Raw genomic sequence first — 25,481 nt, forward strand, 5'->3', positions numbered from 1 at the left:
AAAGGTGTGGCCCAGAGGGTCGTGGTGCAGCCTTGAGAGCCGAAGTGCAACAGGAACAGCAAGGTGCGGCCCTGAGGGCCAAGGTGCGGCCTTGAGGGCTGAAATGCAACACGAACAGCAAGGTGTGGTCTTGAGGGCCAAAGTGCAAAAGGAACAACAAGGTGCAACCAGCTGAGATGCGGCAAGCCACTGACTGAGGTATCGTGGACAGAAGATCACAGGCGCGGCTTTAAACATAGGCTGGAGTCAGCATAAAGCGACTGAACAACGACTGATGCAGCTTAGACAAGGCTGTGGAAATGCTGTGGAGAGAGGCCACGGCTGCAGAAGTCACTGCTCTGGGTTGTACCAATAGCAAGGACGTGATCAGGTGAAACGACAGCGGGGTAAACCAGGACAAATTCTGAATAAGGACAACAGGTTCAGGAACTGCAGAGCAAGGTGAGACCGGCTAAAACTCAGGCTTCTGAGCACAGGGACAAACACATACTCTGGAAGGCATACAATATCACCGGCAGGAAGTGTAGGGCTGGCTGTAATTTAACAGAAGCAGGAACCAATCAGTGCAATCCCTGCATAAAGCCTCCCTAATTACAGGTTAGTATGCAGCTGTACTCTGCACACAAACTGACAGGCAGGAATGCAGCAATAAGCTGCACACAGACAAAGACAGAGACCCTGATTCAGAGCCGGTCGCTCTGACAGAGCGCTCGCTCTGAATCAAGGCCGGTCTTTTTTTTTTTTTTTTAGAACAGCCTCCTGGCCGCTCGCATAGCTGTGGGCGAGCACCCATAGCTATAGTGAGCGGCCAGGAAGATGGTCGCGATGGTCAAGATCATCGCGACCATCGGGCTTGCGACGAGACCCTTGTGGTAGGATCTCGTTGCCGCAAGCCCCAGAGAGATTTCGGCCCCAAACGGTAGGCGTTCACATGGGAATACCTCCGTTTGGGCAGCCACCCCCCCGGCCCGCCCACCAAAGGGGGTGTGCTGTCACTCAACATCGACAGCACGCCCCCTTTGGTGAGAGACCCGGAGCGACGGTTTGCCCGTCGCTATCCGGGTCTCGCGCATGCGCACGGAGCCAGCTCTGTCGTGCGCATGTGCTCTGGGCCACCATCGACCCGGTTGCGAGCGCTCAGCACTTGAGACCAGGTCTGAATCAGGCCCAGAGTTCCAACTGCCCGCAACAGCTGGAACTGGAATCAAGGCATAATGCAGCATCCCAGTCGCCTAATACCGCGGAACAAAACAATTAGTTAGTACGTGCACCTGCAATATAATAGATGCAAAGGACACAGCCACAAAAAGGTGCACATTAATGTCCAGGTGGGCATAGCCTGCAATTGCAGGAACACCCCCCTCATTGAACTTTGCCTACATGAAAACGCCCAGTCACTCTTCCGTTCCACCTATTCTTCAGTGTAGATATAACTGAATGTGTATGACTCTGCATTTCCCTTACTTGTGTGCACCCATGTTCGGTGCATGCACAGTGCAAGTTCATGCTAAATACGTTCCACAAATGGGCGGACGTCCAATTCTATCTAAGCCGTATAAACGTTTAGATTTACCTATTTTCTGGTTATTAATATTTATACTCAAGACTATTGGCAATGCTCCAAAACAGGTTGATGTTATTTGTCATAAATAAAACTTCAAGGTGTATTTCTCTGAATATTACTCTTTATGGCACAAATATCAAATTGATAGAAACAATTTTTTACCTGGGATTGAACTAATTTTACTCCACTATTTGTAAGTAAAGTAAGATCTGAAAGAATACAATTGCTATGTTATTTAATGGTCTAGCGGAATCACTGCAATCATTTTCAGCTTTTACCAGTTACTACTGTATACCAAACATGTATATGACTCTTTGCATAAAGATATAAGAATGACATTTGGGGGGAATATTTATGAATGTCCCAGAGTGTTTTGCACTTATTATTTGTACACAATTTCGAGGCAAACCAGCCAAGAAGTGGCAAGTTACAAAAGCCGCCATTCAATAAATATACCACTTGGTTGGGCAAACAATGAACCAAGAATTTCCAAACATGTTTTGCTCTGTTCTAAGACTTTTAGGGGAATGATATATTCTCATTTGAAATAATATGCCAGGACAGTTCTAAAAAGGTCAACACTAGATGACAAAACCAAACCTTGTGTTTATAATAAACAAGTTAATTGTTTTGAAATAGCTGCTTCCAATCTCTTCTGGTTACTAAAGCAAGATACACCATCGCCCCTACGTAACTATCCAAAGGAGAATTTTTATTGTGAGCTATGATAATCTATCTAACTTAAAGCAGGTTTGACAAGTATGAATTTCCCAAAGAATCCTTCATTCCCTAATGACTTCTTTATTTTTAGTTCCACCACTACCGAAGCACTGCCCACCAGCATGCATGAAAATATTATTTCAATTAGGAATCTCAAGAATTCATGACTTATATAATTTATTAGAAAGTGAGTTATTTTCAAACTTTTCTTTCCAGTTAAATCTTTAGCTGCCTACAACTATGCCATTTTATCTAAGGCTGTTATAAGAAAATCACCTCACTACATTGGTATATCTATAATGGGTGCAGGATGTGTGGTGCACATGGGTCCATGCACCCATATAATTATACTCACCTATCCAGAGTCCCACCACAGCAGCAGCAGAAATCACTTGGAGTATGGCAAAGCGGCTATTTTCCTGGTGATTTGCGAATGCGCAGTAGAGAAGTCACAATGAACATGATGCAGTACCATGTTTCCGGAGACCTACGCATGTGCAGTAAACTCTGGCACTATGCCAGAGTCTACTGGGCCGCAGACAGTAGGGGGACCACACGGAGCCTGCATAAGAACCCCTTCATCTCTTGAACTAACCCTGCTCCACCACCTCTTACAACATTGCTCAGTCAGTCCGACTTCCTTAATATACACTTTAGCATCTCCATTATTATGCAAAACACAAGGACCCTTATATATTGTCTTGTGAGAGACATTTAAGACTCTACTTTAAATTAGAAGGATAAAGAGACTTAAATTATGCTCACAAAAGAAAATCTTTAAATTATGAAATATAGTTGGTAACTGATGTTGATTAAATTGAATGCCTTCTTCCCTTCAGTGTCTCCTCTTTGTTTGAGAAGCTACAGTTAAATTGCTCAATTCACTATATAAGGTTGCATTGTTTGCTACATCTTATGGATAATCTAAGAGATCAGTTTACTTAGAAACCTTGAAGCTAAAGGGACCCATACATATAAGGGCCCGATTCCCCGTTCTGCTGATCAATCCGTGGATCGGTGGCCACCGATAATCAGCAATCAGTCGGCAGATCAGGGGAAATTGAACATGTAAAAAATCCCTGACTCATCGATTCCAACCATTTTTGGGTTATGATTGGAGAATCAAGATTTTTCAACATGTTGAATATTCCCGATTCTCCGACCTGTTGTTGGCAGAAAGGGGAATTGCTACGATAGACGCCAGATGTATGGGCCCCTTTAGTATAGGGAGCATATAATTCTGAAAATGATAATAACTGAAGAGACTGGCTATTCACATCCTAAACACTGTTGTCTGACTGCTCTGGCTTAAAAAAATCCTTTGTAACATCTTCTCTTCAACAAGCAATAGAATTGATTTGACAAAATGTTTTTTAGTTAAACTTTAAACTTATATGACAGGGTGGATGAACTAATATTACAAGACCTGGGAGCCTTGGATAGATAGACTTGCAATACATCATGTGTAATGACTTAAGATTTGCCCTTATTTTTTATTTATGGCAGAGCACTGGAGTTCAGTCACCATACTTACTTTTTTCCCATTCTTCCATGTTGTTTTCTTTTTGCTTGGTTGCTTCTGCATATACCCTTTTTATGTATATATTTATTTTTTATTTCCATAAGAACTATTAGAGGAATTCCATGGCAAAAAAAATAGAATTTTGATATATGTTATTTTGTTTTGTAATTGTTTGTTTTTATTATATATTACACATTTTCTTGAAGTTTTTTTACTTTCTCGTCAATTTAAAATTATAAAAACTATTAAATAAATATATAATTTCAAATCTTAGCAAGCTAATCACTTATTTTATGGGCTAATAGCATGTTAATTCAATAAAAGTATTCTGAAAGGTATCTTTGTATAACCACACCTAGGCTATTTCTCTCTTCCTGCAGCCAATAGATAGGAATCTATTGAAATAAATATGAGATAGAATGAGCACTGATTTGATGTGAAGAGAATAATAACATAGTTATTTATACAGTAGACTCTTTCATTTTAAAGTGTGTACTGGGGATGGAGGAATTGCAGCCAAGAGTAAAGATGAACACCTCACCACATATAGCAGAGGTGGCATGTAGAGGAGGCATTATGTGGTTATGTCAGTGAATGACACAATCACCATGAGATCATCCATAAAGTTCTCATCTGTCCTTATTCTGTTGCTTCTACCCTTACTGTAGCTAATTACAATATTCTCAGCAATCAGGGAAGAAATCTATCAGAATCCTACCTCATGTGTTACCTTTGTCAGGTATGAACATGAAAAAATGAGGTGTATGATGAGCAAGTTATTCTCTCTCCAATAACTACATGCCTCATCTTCCATTGCTACAAGGAGGATGCAAGCCAATGACAAGAGAGCTAATTACAGGCTGGTTATTAAAGATGCATCCTAAAACCACAATATTTTTTATAAGGTGTTGCTGACGCTATTTTTTTTTATAATATTATTTTTTTTAATAGAAGAAGATTTAGGGTTCCAAAATTAAAGCAGCCTCAGATGCCACCTGGGCCAGGATTTCACTGTAAATAGTACAGGTTGAGTCTCCCATATCCAAATATTCAGAAATACGGAATATTCTGAATACGGAATTTTTTTGGCATGACTGAGATAATGAAACCTTTAATTTTTGATGGTTCAATGTACACAAACTTTGTGTCAGGCACAAATTATTAACAATATTGTATAAAATTACCTTCAGGCTGTGCGTATAAGGTGTATCTGAAACATAAATTAATTTAATTTCTGTACACAAACTTTGTTTGAGCCACAAAATTATTGAATATATTGTATAAAATTACCTGCAGGCTGTGTGTATAAGGTCTATATAATACATAAATGCATTATTTGTGTATATTGGGGCCCCATTCCCAAGATATCTCATTATGATATGCAAATATTCCAAAATACGGAATATTCCGTTATCCAAAATACCCCTGGTCCCAAGCATTTTGGATATTGGAGACTCAACCTGTATATTGTTTACTCACATTTCAAAAGGAGCAATGGATTTTCACACTAATTTGTCAATTGTAAATAAAAATCACAAACCATGAACGCACATGAAAAATTAGGTGATAATCAATTCATATCCTTTGTTATATATCACTAGGTTAATTGATAAGAAATCAATAGATTAATCTGTTTCAGGAGCTGGATTTTGTTTAGTCTTCATCTAAACAGTACACAGAAAATCTAATTTTGGTTTGCATATTCACAGTCATTTCATATTATCTGGTATATACATAAAAGACTATACATTATTATAGCAAGGAGAAGAGGTGCAGTGTTAAAAAAAATCTCTGCAGAATCACTCACAACATTTTGTACTACTTAATAAAGCTTCATATTGAAGCTTTAGTTATCACAAGGGTCATTTCAATACTCTTCTGTGTGGTATTGACCATAACATTTCAGAAACCAAAACTTACATAACTCAATTAAGGAAGCATTGAGTACTTACTTATTGATGTTTGACTTATAACAAACAGTAAGCTAATATGGAAACAAATGACACAGTTTTATTAATAAGCGTTTTACCTACGATTGCCTCAGAAGCTTCCTCTCCTCACACTACATATTGGACCTCTTCAGTTAGGAATTCATTCACAGAACTCCTCAGAGACTGCCCCGAATAACGTGGTCAATGATTTGGTCGCTGATAATTCTAAAGACCATTACTCATGTCTAATTCTCCTGGATCTGTGCTGCAATTGACATTTGATCCCTGTATTCTCTTACAAACGCTCTATTAACTAGATCTTCAGGACACTGTCCTTTCCTGGTTCTCATCCTACTTATCAAATGCTCCTTCAGTGTGTGTTTCCTTAGATCCAACTAATCTACTTCTATTGGAAAAATTAAAAGCTGTTTTGGGTTTCAGCATCACATCTATGTAGATGATACCTGAATACCTGAATTAATCAAACCTCACTGGATGTCTCACCATCTGTGTTGGTTCACATTACTGAATGTCTCTGTCATTTCATCTTAGATGTCTTGATGTCTTCTTGCCACTTCAAACTCATTTTTTCAAAGGCTGAGCTAATAATATTTCCACCAGCCAACCGGAGTTACCTATGTCATATCCCTATATAAGTGGTCAACACAAAAATAAACAGTGCCTCTTAATCTTGCTGCCAATGTTTCATCAGAACTGTCCCCACATTCAAATCCTGTTACATACTGTACATCTTAGAAACATTTCCAGAATGCACACATCTCACACAAAATACTTCAAAACCTTTAATTCATGCACTCATTATCTCCCATATTGACTACTGCAATCCCATTCTTACCCGTCTACCCTAAACTGGAATTCTACCCCTACAATCTATTTTAAAAACAGCAATTAGACTAATTTTTCTTGCAAAACTTATACTGCTGCTCCAGACCGTTAGTCTCCACATCATATAAATACTGTCATTGTCTTATAAAACCAAATACTAATGCGCCTTGTGACAACTCATCACCAAATATTCAATACAAACACCTTCACCATAAACATTTGTTATAAACAATGAATTTCAATCACCATGTAACAAATGTCCATTATTCTAGAAAATCCCAACATTTCTTTAAAACAGGTAAAAGAAAAACACATGGAATATATTAAAACAAGCATAATAGTGTCATCATTTTTGTGATAATGGTTTGCTTTGTCTTTTGCCAACACATGAGATATATTTTAGTATTGATATTACTACAATACTAAAAATATAAGTAGAGAACAATATTTGTCGTCACGGACGTAAAGTAGGAGGAGGAGCTGGGAGCCACAGAAGAAAGAGCAGCACGCCGGCAAACAGTATCACTGAATTATATTTTGCACATTGGAGCTATTATGATATTCTCTATGAAATAGGGCTATGGTGTGCTATATATACATATTGCAATAAACAGTATTTAGTTAAGACAGGTCTAAAAAGATTGCCATAGTGGAAAATGCTATTAATTAGATAGTTAAATCATAACAAGATAGTTACATTACAATTTAATTACATAACTACATCAGTGACTTTCAAAATGAGACTTTATCAGAAACATAGAGCACTCAATGGCCAACTTAAAGATGAACCAATGAAAACTGAGTCAGTATAATTTAATTTAAATACCATTTTCTAAAGGAGTGGGGGCATTTTTTCACTTTACACTATTAGGGGAATGGGCTGAGCATGTTATCTTTATGGATTTCAGATTTGAACCAATTGTTGACTAGAGACAGTTAATTTTGCTGTAGACTAAATAAACACTGGCAAAAAAGTGTAGTCTTTCCTTTATTCGATGGAGAACATGGCATCCATCATACACTGTAAGTCATGTTTGTCCAGTAGTGATTTAATATAATTGGTAAGTTTTCTGTTTTTCTGTTTCTGGGCCTTAGATTGCTTAGATCTACTATATCTAAAGCCACACACCCACTAGGTGACTAGGGAAAGACAGTACGATTACAACATTGTAATTGTACCGTCGTTCCCTATCCCTTGCAGTGCCTACACTGAACAATTAATCGTTCAGTGTAGGCACCCTTCCTCATCCCCGAACATGGGCAATCTGTCGTTATCAGCAGATTGACCGGCATGTTCGGGCGATGATTGATGTCGGAAACGTCCAGCTGGAGCGCGCATCTCGGGTCATTTCCGACACGATTCGTGCACAATTAATAAGCGATTTCACGATTACGATGTCGTAATCGTGCAATCGTTCATTATTATCGCCTAGTAGATGTGCGCCTTAAGAGCGGGCCTGAAGATATATCAAATCTCCTATTATTGATAAGGATTATATATTTTCATATTGTTCCCCTTTCTTTTAATTCTCCTATAAATATGAGGTCTCTGCTATGTATATCTGTTAACATTTATTTACTGAACAAGAGTGCTACTTATTTTTACTAAAGATCCACTTGTCGATAAATTTATGGCATCAAATATTTAGAGGCGAGTTTCCCGTATTGCAAGACCAATGTAGTTTTTCATTGTTTGGCGAAAATTTTTTTTTCCATTTTTAGTGAAGGGTTTTATATGCCATATTCTATGTTGCTAAATGAAGTGAATATTATCTTTATATTGTTTAAACTGTGGATTGTCAAAGCTGTGCTATATGTTTTTAGATATTCATGTAAAATGGATAGACATTAAAAAAGCAGGTAACCTTATATGTATTTACTAAAGTTTATCTATAGTGCATTAAGAGAACTAACAGCAATGCACACTAAGTATGTGATATAAACACACAACACAAACATAATTTTATTTACAAGTTTTTTTGAGGTTTCAATTTATTTAGTTTTTTTTAGTTTTTTTATAACCAAGTTTTTGATTCAGAAAATTTCCAGACTGTGAACTATTCTATTGAGATTGTGATTCGATTCTATAGCAATATAGAAGATTTTCCAATTCTTCAATCATTGCAGATCTTGGTCTACAGAATTAATTTTGTGTAGTGAGAATGGATTTGGGGATCTCACTGTGTTTTGTAATAGTTCGAAATTCTACTTTTCATTTATTGTCACTGTTTTGTTAGAAATGTATACACATGGGAACATCTCTAGGTGTTTCAGAAGGTATTGATTAAGGTTGAGATAGTGAAAGTATATTGTCTAGTTCTATAATGGAAGACAGAAGACCTTTAAGAAGCATTTTTACACGGGCTTCCAAGTCATTTGGGGCAACTGATTCAAATAAACCTTTGATTCTAATATTATTTCTGTGAGATCCAGCTTCAAGGTCTGCAATTCTATCTTGGAGTGATGAATTTAGTTCTTTTTGGTCTTCGTACATTTTTATTATTGTATTCATTTAATTTTAGATTCTAGGTGAGAAGTTCTATTTTATAATGCAGCTGTGCCTTCCCTGATTTTTTCATGGAGGTCAGAACATACAGTATGTCATCCTTTATTGTTATTAGAAGGTGTTGCAAAGTGTCAAGCATAAGAGGTTGAATTTGTGAAATTAAGCTATTACCAGTTGTAACTATCTTGTAATAATCTTTTAGAAGACTTTAACCCAAAACTTGTATGAAAACAAACACTTCTCAGATGGTACACATTTTAAGAAGAATTAAGATAAAGAAACGTAGACATTTAGGCACTAAAAAAAGGGCAAAAAATGCCCTCATAAAGCAAATACACAAAGTGGAATCAATTATCAAACAATTGTCTAGTAAAGTTAGCCAAAAAAAGAACTATACTGTTGAATTTGCTATGCTCAAAAATGAAAAAAAAATATATCTTAAAAAAAAAGATCACATTGACAACACTTACAGTGGAATTCCAGAGGCAACAAAGCTCACAAAATACTAGACAACAAACTGAAGCACAAGGACTGAATTAAGAATCTCAAATATATTAAACAAATCAGGATGTAAAGAATGAAAAGTACTAATTTGCCAGAAGTTTGTGCACATTACAATATGCAATGATATATTGTCAGAATTACATAAACACCCATCAACTCGCACAATAGCAAATTCATTAAATCTAAAACCTAGTAAGCACCCCCAGCAGATCAAAACACTCTAACTTCTTCAACTCTCTCTGGACAATTTAAGGAATTACAAAAGTAATCAAAATTAAAACTCTCCCATTAGGACAATTTCCTTGACCAGTCAGGAATATTTATTATTTTCATAAAACATTCAACAATGAAATTACCTTCCAATTCAAACAGGGGACAGGGACTTCAGCCCTCTTACTAAAAATGACAAAAGAAACAACAAAACAGAGAGGAAGAAAGACTGTTGTTACTTGGTAATTACTGACTCTGGTGCACCACCAACATTTACACCCAATAGGAATAAAATCCTGATATTTGAGTTATAAGTCGGTTCTCTACTTATTTTGGTTCAGGTTATGTATACCTTGATGTGGACTCACCAGACTTTTTTTTGTAGAAATGACAAAAGACTAAACCATTAAAATATTAAAGTAATGAAATCCAGTGAAACACACAAAATGTTTTACTAATATTAAACAAAAACCCTGCTCAACACACAGTCCACAAATTATATAATTGGTTTTATACAGATTGGCCATGTAGAATTCAAAAATGAACAATAAACACCATAAGTGATCAGTCCTAAACTTAAAATCATATACAGAAGATATCACATCCCTATTCTCAATGTCTATAAATGTTCATAATGCATTCAACAGATTACAATGAACGTGTATGAAATTCACTTTCACAAAATTTGACAATGATTCTCTAAGAATCCAAAAAAACTAAATTTCCACATAGTACAAAGTAATACTAACCCACAATCATTAAAAAAAATAAAAAATAAAACAAATTGTATGAAAAGTTGGGAGACAAGCATAAAAAGCAAATTTAAAGCACAAATTGGAGCAAATCTATTTTAGGACTAGTGGTCCTTTTCCTACTGTATCATACATACAGTACATACATACATAGTACTAAGCAGAACATAACTTACTCCTGCTAGATTACACAGAGTTTCCACATAAATATACTCTACGTGCTGGAAGAATTGCAGAGCTCTAGTCGACCTACAGTACCACATACAGAGACTAATGTAAAGTTGAACACATCTATTTTTTGGGTGCATATTGCATGTTTTTTCACTGCGCACACTGTACACAAATACAGGCGATGCTGAATGAACAACAGTGTTATGTCTCCTATTGATGCGGCATAACTGGGGAGTAATGTGTCATCAATGAAATTGCATGCTATGCAGACTTATATGTATAGATGTGTCCACATACATCTATCCTCCGTGGGGTACAAGTCTCGTTACACATAACGCATGAGCGCCGAGTGTCTCTTTGTGCAAATATTTCCCTTAAAATGCATCCTATTTGTAAAGAGATGTGAAATGGATGCACAAGCAGCTTCTGCTGAGTTAAATGATATGCGGCATGCCTATAATCTGTGTGCGACTGCGGGTGTATCTGCATGCGGAATGCTACATTACAGTGTCAGTTGCACACAGAATATAGGCATGCCACATATTTTAATCAGCAGAACCTGCTTGTGCACGTTTGCGAATAAGACACATTGTAAGGGAAAAAGTAATAAGAAAAGATGCTCTGTGTTGCCGAGTCGTGCCACAGCATGGCGTGACTAGAAGAGCTGTTTAACTCTCAAGGAGGCTAGATGTGTCCACATACTGTACATCTTACTTCTGTATGCGACTGCGGGTATATCTGCAAGCAAAATACTACATTACAGTGTAAGCATCTGTGACACTGTAACATAGCTTTCCGCCTGCAGATACATCTACTGTTTTATAATATAGGCATGCTGCGTATCATTTTGTGTCCTATTCGCATCGCTTTGCAAATGACATGCATTTGAGGGTAAAAAGTTGCGCGAAGAGACGCTCTGTGCTACCGAGTTGCACATCGCTCACCCGTTATGTTTAGCACAACTTGTAGCGCATGGAGGTAAGATATATGTGGACACATCGGTACACCTATTTTAAGATATGTTTTTGCACAAGGATGGTGCTGGTGCAAGTGTTCACTGATAATGATGACGGGTCTCAAAACAAGCAACGGATAGGGGTGGTCCAATGCATAAAACACTGAATTGGCTCCAAAGTATTTCCTGCTCATGCCCTGAAGCCAAACAACTCTTGTCAGCAGTCTTACAACTATTATCCAAATCCGTTAGCACCAATATACCCGTATACCTAACTAAAGTAATACAGTATATGTGCTTTGCAAAATGGGAAAGGCATATTAAAAACCTAGCGCAACATATACAGTATTTACCTCCACAAAACAAAGACCCTCTACCATAAAAGAAACCAATATCTAGGAGACAATATGACTATGACATGAAAAACAACCCTTGATGTAGGGCACCTGCATAAAATACAAAATTGGGAATTATGAAAGATTGTATAGCAATGATTAAATCTAAATATGAATAATAATGATACAGTGTATTTAAAAAATGTATAATATACAAAATATGTAGCAAAAACTCCCACCTTCCCCTATTTTTAATGTACCCTTCCTGACATATGAGAAAATGTACAAAGTAGTGAATAAAAAAGTAAACAAAGGCAGTTTATCTGTCTATCTACAACACCATATCAAACACATCAAAGGGTTTCCTTCAACTGTAAAATACAATAAACCAGAGGTACAAAGCAGCTGCTATAGAGCATACATTTCTGTATATAATTACTACAGTGAGTTTCCAATAGTGAAAAGTGTTGATGAATTCTAGCCTCTGATGCCAGAAAAAAGGTGCGATAAACATATGCATTTTATTTATAACTAAAGAAAGGTATACTGTAGTAACTTTATTACCATACTTGTTTTTTATGTTTTAAATGCTCTATTTATAGTGACCCCACAACACATTTTCTCTAATTATTTGCAGTTATATATGCATTGTGGTCCCTGCCATATTAATATACTGACAATTCTTGACTACTATAACAATATTGTCATTGAGTAAAATGGCCATGGAAAGCATTGTACGGTATATAACATTTCCTGTCGGCTGGTCATTTTATTCAAGAAGAGATTAGAAAAAAAAATCTGGATTGATTTTCAGTATTTGTAGGTGAAAGTAGTATATATTATAACTTATTCTTTCTCTTTGCTGCACATACATCAAAAGATTTTAATCTTAATTTTTTTCCCATAAAAATAGTTTTAAACCATTTATTATGCAGCATTGACTTATATAATATACAATACTTTCCAATCTTGTTCATGGAGCTCTGGGGCAAGATACTATAGGAAACAATGAGACACTGTAAACAGAACATGATGACACGGTGTGAAACACTGTCAGGGGCATGCTGATGTCATTGCATCATTATATCCCTGACACTAGGTATTTAATGTTGTGAGTGGGGTTTAATGCTATTCCTCTTATGAACTTAAGCAAGTAAGCACTCCAGGTATCCCCCCAATTCAAGAGTCTCCCAGACATTCCGAAAGAGTAGGCAGCTATGATTTATGCTTTACTTATTTACATAATATACCTGACACCATTCCTCAATCTGCTGTACAGCCCCATTGGCATAGCTTGCCCTACCAAAAGCCTTTCTGCACAGGTCATTTACTAACTACAGTATATGCACTCTTACACCTTATATAATTGTGCATAAATGTCCCCACTTGATAACCTTGCGCATACATACAGATGTGTCTTCATACACTGTGGCTTCAGTCGCACCAAACAGTCACTCTCTATGTGCCGGGTCCAGGAAACTCAGCTGTGCTGAGAATCTTTCTTGTTCAAAATGTGCATCTTATTCATATATATAAAACTATTGGAATCGACAAGACTTCTTTGCTAGATGACACTGATCAATTTGATGTGCAACATTTGTACATCTGTGTGAGAATAAGTCTGAATCTGTACACAAAGTGCTATGATGCTTTTGTTATGCCAAGTTCTGTGGTGCTTAATCTGCGACTTTGTATATTTTTAAAACTAATTCCTGCGCTCTTAAAGTCGTGGTGAGTGGTGTTTTGTTGCATCTGCAATGCGAATAATACGTAAAATAAAGAAAAAGACGGTACGCTACACCTATTGGAGTGGCCAAGTTACACTGGGCCTCTTGTGCCCTAAGGAAAATAAGTTGGACTACACTCTGGAATCTAATTCTGCCCATGTTGATACAATTGATCCATTTACTATTAGTGAATTAAAGCTGAAAAAATCCCCAAAAGCAAATATTGCAGAAATGTACCCGTTATATGTAAAGGTGTGCAGTCATCCAAGAGGGTTACAACTTCCAATGAAAAAGCTGTGCCTAAAGTTGGTGAGATGGAGTTTGTTGGCAGATGAAAACAGAACCTTGCAGGAAGTACAGCCAAAATGAAATAAATGTGGCTATAGAGAATGTTGGGCAAGAATGTTAAGCACGGCATCTATTCACAGGAGAGAGGGATTGGGTGCAGCCCAGCAGCTCCTGGAGCACTGATCTTGATTCCAGCAAGATGAAAACAGGGGTCGTGGCTCACGGATATGAAGTTTCCTGTGAGGTCACGACCCCTGCCATGAGGTCATGCCCTTTTCGGCCGCACTAGCCTTCGATGCGCAAGAAAGTTCAGGCCATTACTTCTCTTAGCAATATAAGTTTTAAAGACAGTCACACTCATTAAGTGACAACTGTAATAGCAACAGTTCTGATGTTCCCTTACTGATTAACTTAAGCCATAAATGAGGAGGTGGCCTTTGAGATTCAGACATTTATACAGTTCTTCTCTGTAAACATACTGACATTTCTGGTATACAGAGGCATCACCCATTTAATAACAGTGGATCTGATTCAAATTTAGGAATAGAGTAAGATAGAACAAGTAACTGGACAAACCATGCAGCAATGCAAAAGGTGCAAATACATAATTGTTTTTGCATGCAGGGTAAATACTTGCTGCTTTTGCATGTAGCCCACAAATGCTGGACAGTTTTATTATTACACTGCAATTTAGACGTCAGTTTGGACACCTCCCTCTCACATCTTAATCTCTCCGTGCAGCATGGTTTTACCAAGGTACACAGTTACTTGCTCCCTATACACTGGTATCAAATGTCAGTGGTAGTGGAACATTAGTATTTCATGAATGCTGCATGTATTGTTTATTTGCTTTCAATGCAATTGAACACCACTGATCTCCCCCAACTGCATGTACAAGCACTGGTTACCACCGCATGTCTTAATGCCAGTTGTTAACCAGCCATAACTAGCCTTGTATTGACCAGTACAATAGATTTATGAAGGTTTCCTAAACCCATTGTTACTGTACTTGTCATTAATTACATAGGTGTTCTCAAGTACCCTACAAAATAAATGTCAATAGGTGTATTGTTTACAATGCACTAAATTGTGCAAAGCCATGTTTTTTTGCACTTGCCATTAGTGTTATTTGCTACTTCAGTATATAAATACCTAGACAATACATTGCCATCTCACCCTGTGCGGTCATTTTGTCCCACAGACTGGGGGAGATGTACTAAGCTTTGGAGAGTGACAAAGTTGAGAGAAATGAAGTACAAGCCAATCAGCTCACTGTCAGTTTACAGGCTGTGTTTAAAAAATGTTTGTTAGGAGCTGATTGATCGGCACTTTATCTCTCTCTACTTTATCTCTCTCCAAGGCTTATGGGGCATACACACTAGACGATAAAACTGAACGATATGAATGATAACGATATCGTTCAACGATATATCATTCGTATCGTCTAGTGTGTATGGTCCGAACGACCAACGATGTGTTATCCCGCGGGTTGTTAACGATATCCCCAGTCGGCAGTACATGCAGCCCAAACTGGGGATATTGTGAGCGATGCCATACCATGGCCCCGCTACCCCCGTCCTCCCCGCTGTCGGTCGTCCAACGCTTGTCAGCATTGGCAAGTGTGTATACACTTACCGATGCTGGCACCCCCACCGGGCCTGTCACTGATGATATCGCCGCATACACACATTGTCTAGAGTGTATGCGGCTTTAGTGTATCTCCCCGTTATGTTAACCAGTGTTTTTTGTTTCACACCCTAACTGGTGCAGTTTGTTTGTTTCTTTACTTAGTAACATTAAGAAAGGAATTCACACATCCAATCCATATCAACTGATGAATTTGTTAAAACACACAGACTACAAATAAAACAAATTGGTTATTCCAAGCAATTTCTTCAATGAGACATCACTATATTCAATTTATTTGTAATAACTGTCAGTTGCAGTGGCGTCAAATGGGCGCTAAAGCCACTAGCATTAATAAGGTGCGACTGCTGAAATGCTGACACAGTGAAGTGAAAGAGAATGATCCTCCCCGATCACAAGGGAGCAATTATGTTCTAAAAATGCTGCTTCAACTCTTCACTGCTATGTGCCAGCATAGATTGCACTGAGCTCTATGCACTAAGCACCTGACTAAGGGGGTGATTCAGCAGGGGCCGGATTTGCAAAGCTGCATGCAGGCAGCTTTGCAATTCCGTCCTTGCAAATATGCAAATGCAGCAGGAGGTGTATGACACCCCCTGCTGAATTTGCGATCCCAGCACTACGACAAGGTCGCAGGCTGGGCTGACATGGTGGACAGCGCGGGGACGCCAGCCAGCTGAGTAAGTCTCAGCTTACTCAGGCTGGGCAGCTTGCGAGGCCAGGAAACTGCATCCCTAGCCTTGCCACTCCTGGAAAATGGGGCGGATGCGCCGCCTTTTCCAGGTACGCCGGTCGACCCCACACCACCCCTTAAATGCCTCTGCCTGTCAATCAGAATGGGTCCTGCGCTCGCACAGATTCCCAATAATCGTGAATCTGCATTTAGCATTGCACGCTGAATCAGCCACTAACACCACTGCTGGCTTCTCCAAGCAATTGTAAATTATTGGTGGAAGGTCCTGCAATAACAGATTGACAGTGCAAATCACTGATCACGGATTACCTTGTAGAATCACACATTTTGAGCCACAATTTAGATGAATTACAACAAACAACATTTTTGGAGTTTAATAACATTCTATCAGTGCAAAGCATGCTGGTGCGCCTGGTAAATGCTGTAACCGTGTCACCATGGCCTGCCACTGTGGCATAATCCTAATATTCATGGCACCACATCTCCTACCTGAACCCCTGTATCCCATAGGACACCATCAAAATGTAGGTAAGCACCCAGTATGGGAGTGTACTGTATCTCCCCAGCATGACTGCAAACAGATGCAGACTGGTACAGAGACATATATATACATATATATTGAGAGCAGATGCAAGTACAAGATGACGACAGTCGTCAGCAATAGTGATTGTGATTGGCTCATGGCACTGATAAATGATTTTCTGGGAGTCTTGTGCATATATTATTTTGTTCATTTATTAAAAAGAAATGTTCTCCATATACAAGATAAAGAGCTTTATTTGATACATCAGCTGCATTTTTTGGTTAAAAAGATGTGTAGGGATATGTGACTTAGGCCTATCGTAAACCTGGCGCGTATGCTACTGGTGCTGACCTGCACGTATCTTGTGATAGCTGCAACTGAAATGCCCGCAACTGTGGCTTTTTTATTGGGGGCGCAATTGGGGGCAACTCAGCACTAACCCCAATTTTACTCTTTACGGCCGTTGGTCAGTATGTTATCTCATTTTACTCACATACGCTACAAATAAATGCAATATGAAATATTCAGTAGCATTTACTAATGAAATACCAATTTGAAGAGAGGCTGTTTTCTGGGTCATGAAACTCAAAAAAAATTTTCTGTATACAATATATATCTCTGTATTTACTATAACACCCTGGTTTGTAGTCCTAGAGATCTGTGACCAGAGTAGCACTATCTTATTAAGCTTTGGTACATATGTACAAGTAATAGAGCTGAGAATATGTGGTCTTATACTGTATATCCATTTGTCAGCAAGCATTATTTTCTGTACTAATACATATGGGGCCCAGCGCTAGAATGTTACACGCTGATTGCATCCATACAATTAAAGTGTGATGATCCGCCAGATGCTCTACTTTGTGCAGGCACTTCTAATGTATTTCTGCAATGTGTGAAACGTTAAATTTTGGTTTATAATCTGAATAAATAGTAATGGAATGAAAAGCACATAATTCTTAGATGCCTTCAGAGATATTTAGGAAAATAAATGGATAGAAAAGGTGATGTAACCCACAGCAGCCAATCCAATTCTAAACATCATTTTTCCAGTAAAGATTAACATATATTGGTGGTTATTATGGTTTTGCATTTTCCCAGGGGTATATATTTTTTTGGCAAATGTCCTCAAATGCAGGCGCACACCAGTATAGAATGGTATCATAAAAATAAATCACTCAGGTATTCATGTGTATAGATAGAAAGAAGACTATCTGACATATTTGTTAATCTTTGTAGTCTTTGCACTAATGCAGGGGCTTATTGGGATGAAAACCAGCACAGGGAATTTATGAAGCAGCCCTAAATGGGGGAGTGTGATGACATAAGGGTATAAGAAGGAGTCAGATGGCAAATAAGAAAGGGGGTGAAGGGGCACCAAGATGAGACATGAAGCATAGCTTCACCCTGGGTTTAGGGCCACTGAGTGCAAAATGATGCTAAGGAGGAGGAAATTATGGGGCAAGTAAACAATGAAAGAGTACATGAGGGAAGAGGGCCCAGCTTCTGACAGATTACAATCTATAGGGGAGGTGTTTTTGTACAGAGCAGACCAAGGTTGTGGGAGAGGTGTCTTAAAAAAAACTGGCTGGAGGTACAAGCTTGTTTGACTTGGGGCATCTTGTTTGGGAGCCATTATGGGGGGAAGGAGGCTACAGGACATTAGGCAGGACACCAAAACAATTATTGAAATAAGATCATGTCACATTACTGCCATTGTGGGCAGTTTGTACAGAGAGGTAAGGTGCAGTCAACCAGGGTACAGACAGTGCAAATCCAGAGCTGGAGGACTGTGTAAAGCTGAATTAGGATGATCCCAGGGCAGGAGTACTGTACTGTACTGGTGCAAGATTATTTAATTATGTAGAGCACTAAAGTAGTGCAGAAGCCTCAAAAGAGAGAGTGGAGTCAGTAAGAGTCATTTCCTTAGTGGGATAGCCACTGACCATACACACTGCAGGACGAACCAAGAGAAGGAGAACTCCCACAGCTCTCATGCCCATTGTTCTTCCAAACAGCAGGTGTAGCAGGCAAAGGGTAACCCCTCTGTCAAGCATCAGGCATAGATGGGGTTAAGGTGTTCATCGCCACTGTCCAAGTAGCCCGAGCAATGTAAAGCACAGTAGCTACATGGCACAGCAACCCGCCATCACAGAAACGAGGAGGCTGTATAGGCTGGAGCTGTGGAGCACACTAAGCTGAGCCTAAACCAGCCACAGATGTCTCCAAGAGCCCGTGAGGGAAAGAAGTCACCCACTTGTTGCCAGGCCCCAGTACAACAGTCGGCAGATGATAAACAATGAGGCATATCTTCCCAGACAAAAACTCAGCCCACTCCCCAGGCGTTTCACCAGTCCCTATTCCGGACGGGTACTGCCCAGCATCCAACTGACTGCATCTGTATGTGGTCGCAAGTGTCAAACTTGTCCTGATGTTGCAGCTATGGCCAGCATTTAGACTTTGGCTGGGTCCGGCCCAGCGGGAAGTGCCCCATTCTCCCGGGTGCCCCATTTCACCACTGTACTAATGAATTTACTATTTAAAATGTAAGGCAAGAAGAGAAAGGATTGTCAGTAAGATGGGTGGAAGTCAAAAAATTAAGTGGTGACAGTAAAGACATCCTCTTCTCCAAGCTAAAATAGTGGAAAGTAACTTTTACATGCTTCAGTATATGTCCTCTTTATATGTGTAGAGACAGTAAGAAGGTGATTTGCTGAAGGTCTTTTTATTATTGGTGGTAGTGGGGCCCCAAAAAGTATAATTTGCTATGGCCACATATTGCAGCGTTACCGCTATCTGGGACCTTGGTGAATGTGGAGTGCAGGACATCCAAAACAAGTACAATTTTTTTTTTTTTAAATAACTCATTAACACCGCCCATCAATACAAAGTTCAAAATATAGCTGAACTTTATATTTTATTAGCATAACATGCACTATTTTGAAAGTATACTTTTTAAGCTTTTAACAACCCACTATACAGTAACATCTCACTTAATACATTAAATTCAACCAACACATCCTTAAAATGTATTAATGTTTTGTAGAGGATTCCTCCTAATTGCCTAAGCAGATATGCACTGTAGACTCACAAGTAAGGTGAAAAAGCTCTAGGCATGTTTCTTGAACACACCACTCGCCAGTAGAAGCCACATGTATATGACACGGCAATTTGCTATTAGCTGATAAATTTATGAATGTAGAAACTTATTAACATGTCATTGTCTGTAGTAACAACTACATTTTAGCTAGTAAAATAAATAATTAAAAAATTAAAAACATGTTTAATTCCACTAAGATAAACACTAGATCTAAAACTACTTATTACTCAAAACAGACATGAAGAATTCATATATTTAAATTGTACATAGCTAAACTTAACAAAAAACAAGTCTGTAAGGATGCATTGTATTACTTTTTTATAGGAGCAATAAGCACACTCCTAGTGAAAAGTCAGCAAACACCATATACAGCGGATGAAGTTACATTACCTACCATCTGGAAGGTGGCTGACGAAATCCCGGTGCCAGAATCCTGAATCGCGGACAGAAGACCGGCACCGGAATCCCGACATGAGTGTAGATGCCAATGCCGGGATCCCGACAGCCGGCATCCCGATCGTTAGCTGTTAGAGGCAGGGGGGGGTAAAGTTTAGGCTGCAGTAGGGGTGAGGTTAGGGTTAAGCACCACTAGAGGGGGGTTATGCATTAAGGGGGAGGGTTAGGTTTAGGCATCAAGATGGGAGGGTTAGGTTTAGGCACTGACTGGGAGGGTTAGGGTGCAGATGCGGGGTAGGGAGGGTTAGGGTGCAGAAAAGGATGGTTAGAGGGTGAAGGGGGGAGGGTTAGCATACTTATGTATCCCCTGTCGGGATTCTCTTCATCGGGATGCCGCTGTCTGTGTTTTGACAGCTGACATTCCTTGTGCTGGACTCCCATACCCAACCCTATATACAGTACAGTAGGTTATAAAACATCTGGCTGCATTTAATACATTTGTGTAAAAAGTAAAACAGTGCATCAAGCACAGTACTACATTGGAATATGTCCTTTACTAAATATACAAACACATCATAACAAAACAATATAAATAACAAAAGACAGGTCGCAAATTTTAATAACACGTAATTTTACATTAAAAATTATTATTGATGATAATTTTCCTTTACACATAGTCATATACACTGCTTTATTAAATTCATATTTAACAAGACTTAAAAATGAATATGTAATGTCTCTGTATTTAATTGCCATGGAAAATAGTGGTTGTTTTAACTGCACATTAATGTATCCCGTTGGATGAATTTCCACTTAAATAAAAAAAAAAGCTTTAGGAATTATACAGAACGATGCAGAGTTTTCAGCATGTACCTATCAGGCACTTTCAGTAATTAGCATTACAGAAAAATCTTATAGTAAATTAAATGTTCAGATTTAGTAATATGACCTTATCGTGACCATCTCTGCTATAATCATGAAGCAGTTGTTGAAGTGGATGTTGATAGCATCCCAGTCGCATCTACTAATTATCTCGATGGGGAATTTCACTGTACGTGCATTGTATCTCTTATTGCTTTTATTTATGACATGGACCATAGTTTATACATTGTTCTCAAGTGATCAATCAACGGTTCCAGAGCAGAAAGTAGCAGCACCAGCATAGAATACAGAGGACAGAGGAAGAGATGATGCAGAGGTGCCAAGTGAAAATCTGCATCATGCTGAATGCAAATCACACAGAGCAGGAGCTGACTCCGGACAGTGAGAAGCCTTCATTTCCGGTTGAGTGCGGCTGCGTGCTGGGATTTATGGGGAGAATGCCAAGCTACAGTACTGTACTCTGCATACATACATACATTCATACAGTATAATACTGAAAATATAGTTATGTACAGATGACTATAGTAAAATACTGGCATAGATAATCATGCTATAGACAGATGTCACAAATGTGTGTATCAGAAGCAGGGTTTAAACTGTACAAATAGTATCCATTGAATGACAAATATTAGTAAGGGTGCAAGTTCAAATGTTCCCAGGCCATGGATGGAGGGTGAAAAGGAAAATAACTGGAAGCCACTACATGACCCTCCTCCCTGAGCTCTCTGCAGTGTTACTGGACCTGTACGGCTTGCTGGTACTGTGAGGTTGAGCATTTTATGCATGAATCAGCAACCCCTTGTCATAATGTCATGATGCAGTGATCCCTGCAGAGCTGGAAAATAGTTAAAAATGGCAAAATCTCTTCCATCCTTCCTCAGGAATGGTCTGCTTTGCATGGATGCAAATAGTTAACAACGCTAACTCTAGTAAAGCCTTGTGTGTCAGCCCATTTGCTAAAAATAAATCTATCTTTTAAAATACAATTCCTGCTATAACGTACAGCAAATAAAGTACTTATTTACTGTGCAGACTAGTGTCTCCACATATAGTGTACTGCTACTGAATCAGGGCTTGCACACTCTGCCCACTATTGGATCGTTAATGGTAATTGATTTCCAGGTCCAATACAGTATTTTGCTTATTGATAATGTTCTCATTCCATCTGGGAGCTAGGACATAGAATCCTGGATAGCATATGAAACAGGACCACTATTAAATACCATTGTGGCCTGCATTAGGTATATGCATATATTATACAACATGCAAAATTATACAATTGTCCTATTTTCATGTAATTGCTTAAATAATCAACTAAACAAGTCCTAACCAATATAACGCTTTGCCTTGATTTCCAAATGCATATTAATATTTTGTAGCACTTCCACTATGATATACTGCAATTCACACTGTAAACAATGAAATTATGGGGTTGATTCTATTAGCCGCGAGGAGGTGAGTTGCCGTTGTAACGGCATGGAAACGCCACCAACAGTACCGCACTTCTACTCCCTCGCGGTCCGATCTTGCCCGGACTCGTGGATTTTTGCATACGACTCCGAAGGTACCGTAAGTGTGGCATACAGCTCATACCGTAAGGGTATTGTCATTGAACCCTAAGTGTCTTCTTGGGTGATAGCTAATGGTGAAAGTTACTCTATAAATCCATCATTGAATACCCAAAATTCAAAATGTCAAAAGGAAGTCCATACACATTTATTTAAAACGCAATGCAATATATGTATTTATTTTGAAATGCTAATCAATGGATTTATCTAGAGGCAATCAATCAGTCACTTTACATAGGCATCTATACATAGAACAGTTTATGTGCTGTAACTACAGGAGGTTGCAATAACAAGATTATATTTTTATGGCTTTTAATGCACATTATATTATCCAAATGTTCAAAGTTTCCCTGATTCCTACATTGAACTTGTAATGTTTATCTATTTGACATTTGATACCCAGAGTTAAATTGTTTTTCTAATTGGGGGATGTGGAGAGCATTGAGATATTACTCTGGGTAAAATGGCTGATCATCATGCTGCATCTGGTCATATTTAAATACAAACCATAATTCCATACGGGTGATTATTGCACCTGAATTAAAACCTGAGCACATTACTGTATACAGTGTGGAGTACAGATTGCACATACAACAGCGGGTAATTACAACATACACAGCAATCGTTGCTTTAAAGAATGTATCTCTTAAAGGAGACATTACAAAAATGATATTTCAACAAGTAAAAACATGCAAACATCACAATCCCAGGGGATATGGGTTCCATGTGAATACATGTAATGGAATGCAATGATACAGTAACAGGTCCCTTTGGTTATGCTCCATGCCAATCACGCAAGAAAGACCATTGGTTGCCAGGGTGGCGTAAAAAGCAATGCAGGACAAACTTGCAGTGGGAAGGTAGTGTGTGAACTGCACACTGCACATTCCCAGATACAGGATTGCAAGCTTACTGTATTTAAACCAGTTATAGTGGAAATCAACAGCCTGATTCAGCTGCATCTGTATTGTATATTACCAGCATTTAAAATAAATAAATATTCATTACTCACAAGCATTGGTGACGGCGAAGCTGTTCGCTACCTCCAGATTGTCGATATGCGGCGACAGCCTAAACTCTGAATTGGAATAGAGAACCATTCCTACCCGAAATGCACTGTATTCCTGATCTGCACCCCTTGGAAATAACCCTCCTGGAAAGAGATTGCACAGAATAAGGTTATTTTATACTGTTGACCTATAATAGAACAAGACACGTTTATTAAATACGGGTCAGTGCCACCAATCTGTAATCGTACTGATGTCATCATATACAGTGGTTATGCAAAGAGGTTTCCTCTTCCATCGATTGATCTGGTATTGGTGACATTGCATAGCAACATACCCCTGACGCTTTGATCAGAATAAGAAGATGCAAAATAGAGGGTTTTTCTTAATCCAGCTACATTATATACAGTAGTGTGTGTGCCATTAAATGTATATTTAATAAATTCCTGTAAAGGTAGAATGAATTACACAAAGGTGGCCATGCAGGTGAAGAAAGATGCTTACCTATTTGTATGCTATTGGAATATACGCCAATAATCAGCCCCCAAAGCACAGGAAGCAGGAAGACAGAAATATGCATAATCTTTTGCATTTCCAAGAAAGAAAAAGAAAGCATCCAAAAAAAAATCCCTCCTGTATATTGTGGCTGTCTGTCTGATGGGTCAGATCAGCTGGACACTTCTGAATTCATTGAAAATCCGATACATAAGAAGCTGAGGGCTGCTGGTGTAGGGAGAGATGATGATGGTGGTGGCTCTGGCTGCTGAAATAAAAAGGAATGGACGGATGCAGCTGACGGTGCTGTGGTTCCAGTGTCTCAGTATTGTTCATTCAGACACTCATCACACTCACACAGAGAAAGAGAGAAGCGGCCGGGAGCGTGCACCGGGGGCGAGCAGTGTGCACGGCGTTGTGTCGCTGTCCCCCGTCTCCTCCTGGAGCAGAAGCAAGCTCTGGTCTCACAGCGCCCACTACCCAGCTCCGCCTGCTCACTGCACCGTCTGCCGCTGCTGCCGGTGATCTCCCTCCCTGGTTTCCGCTCCAGCACCACGGACAGCGAGCTGAGCAGGATACCCGTACGCAGCTCCTGACGTCAGGCGCGGGGCGTGCCCGGGGCGGCCTCACAGTCTGATACAGGCACAGGCGGCAAGCTGCAGCATAATACTAGGATGTGATTATAATGGAGCAGATGCCCAGTACCCAGTGGCTGTCGGGCCCTGCGTGGTCAGAACTGTTATAGGCCGCACCTAGAGGCCCCCGAGCTGCCGGGACTTGCCTCAGCATTTACATCTGAGCTTTGTTATGTGGTCACATGCTTCCAAACGGTGTCTCTTGTGGGAGCGTGATCAACTGAACCTAGTGGGTGCCTAGGGGGTGGGTGTAAGCGTGACACATGCACAGTACGGGGAAGGAGTGTATCTATGCCCAGTAGGTACACAGTACATACATGGGGCGTGGAGTGTATGCCCAGTAGGTACATTCATGGGGGATGGGGTGTGTGCTCAGCAGATAATCTACATGGAGGGGAGAAAGGTGGATGTATACTCAGTAGCCAGATGGGGGGGGGGGGGGGTGTAATAAGCTTACATGGTACACATACACAGTGGTCAGGGGCGTTTCTATATATCTGTAA

General features: G+C 39.3%; 1 protein-coding gene across 4 annotated transcripts in view; it reads right to left on the minus strand.

Moving 5' to 3' along the window:
* The window catches only part of GRIA2 (glutamate ionotropic receptor AMPA type subunit 2), a 232,105-nt gene extending 207,206 nt beyond the window's left edge, over positions 1-24,899 (minus strand). For all 4 annotated transcript variants that reach the window (XM_088475313.1, XM_088475311.1, XM_088475309.1 and 1 more), the window contains exons 1-2: positions 24,353-24,899; positions 23,854-23,994 (exon numbers count right to left, since the gene is read on the minus strand). In XM_088475313.1, the coding sequence (XP_088331439.1) occupies positions 23,854-23,994; positions 24,353-24,464 (253 nt within the window). In that variant the 5' untranslated portion in view covers positions 24,465-24,899. The remainder of the gene's footprint in view (positions 1-23,853; positions 23,995-24,352) is intronic.
* Between the last annotated feature and the right edge of the window lie 582 nt (positions 24,900-25,481).

This window comes from Taudactylus pleione, unplaced genomic scaffold, assembly GCF_031769625.1.
Source record: "Taudactylus pleione unplaced genomic scaffold, aTauple2 ptg000170l, whole genome shotgun sequence".
NCBI classification, from domain to species: Eukaryota; Metazoa; Chordata; class Amphibia; order Anura; family Myobatrachidae; genus Taudactylus; species Taudactylus pleione.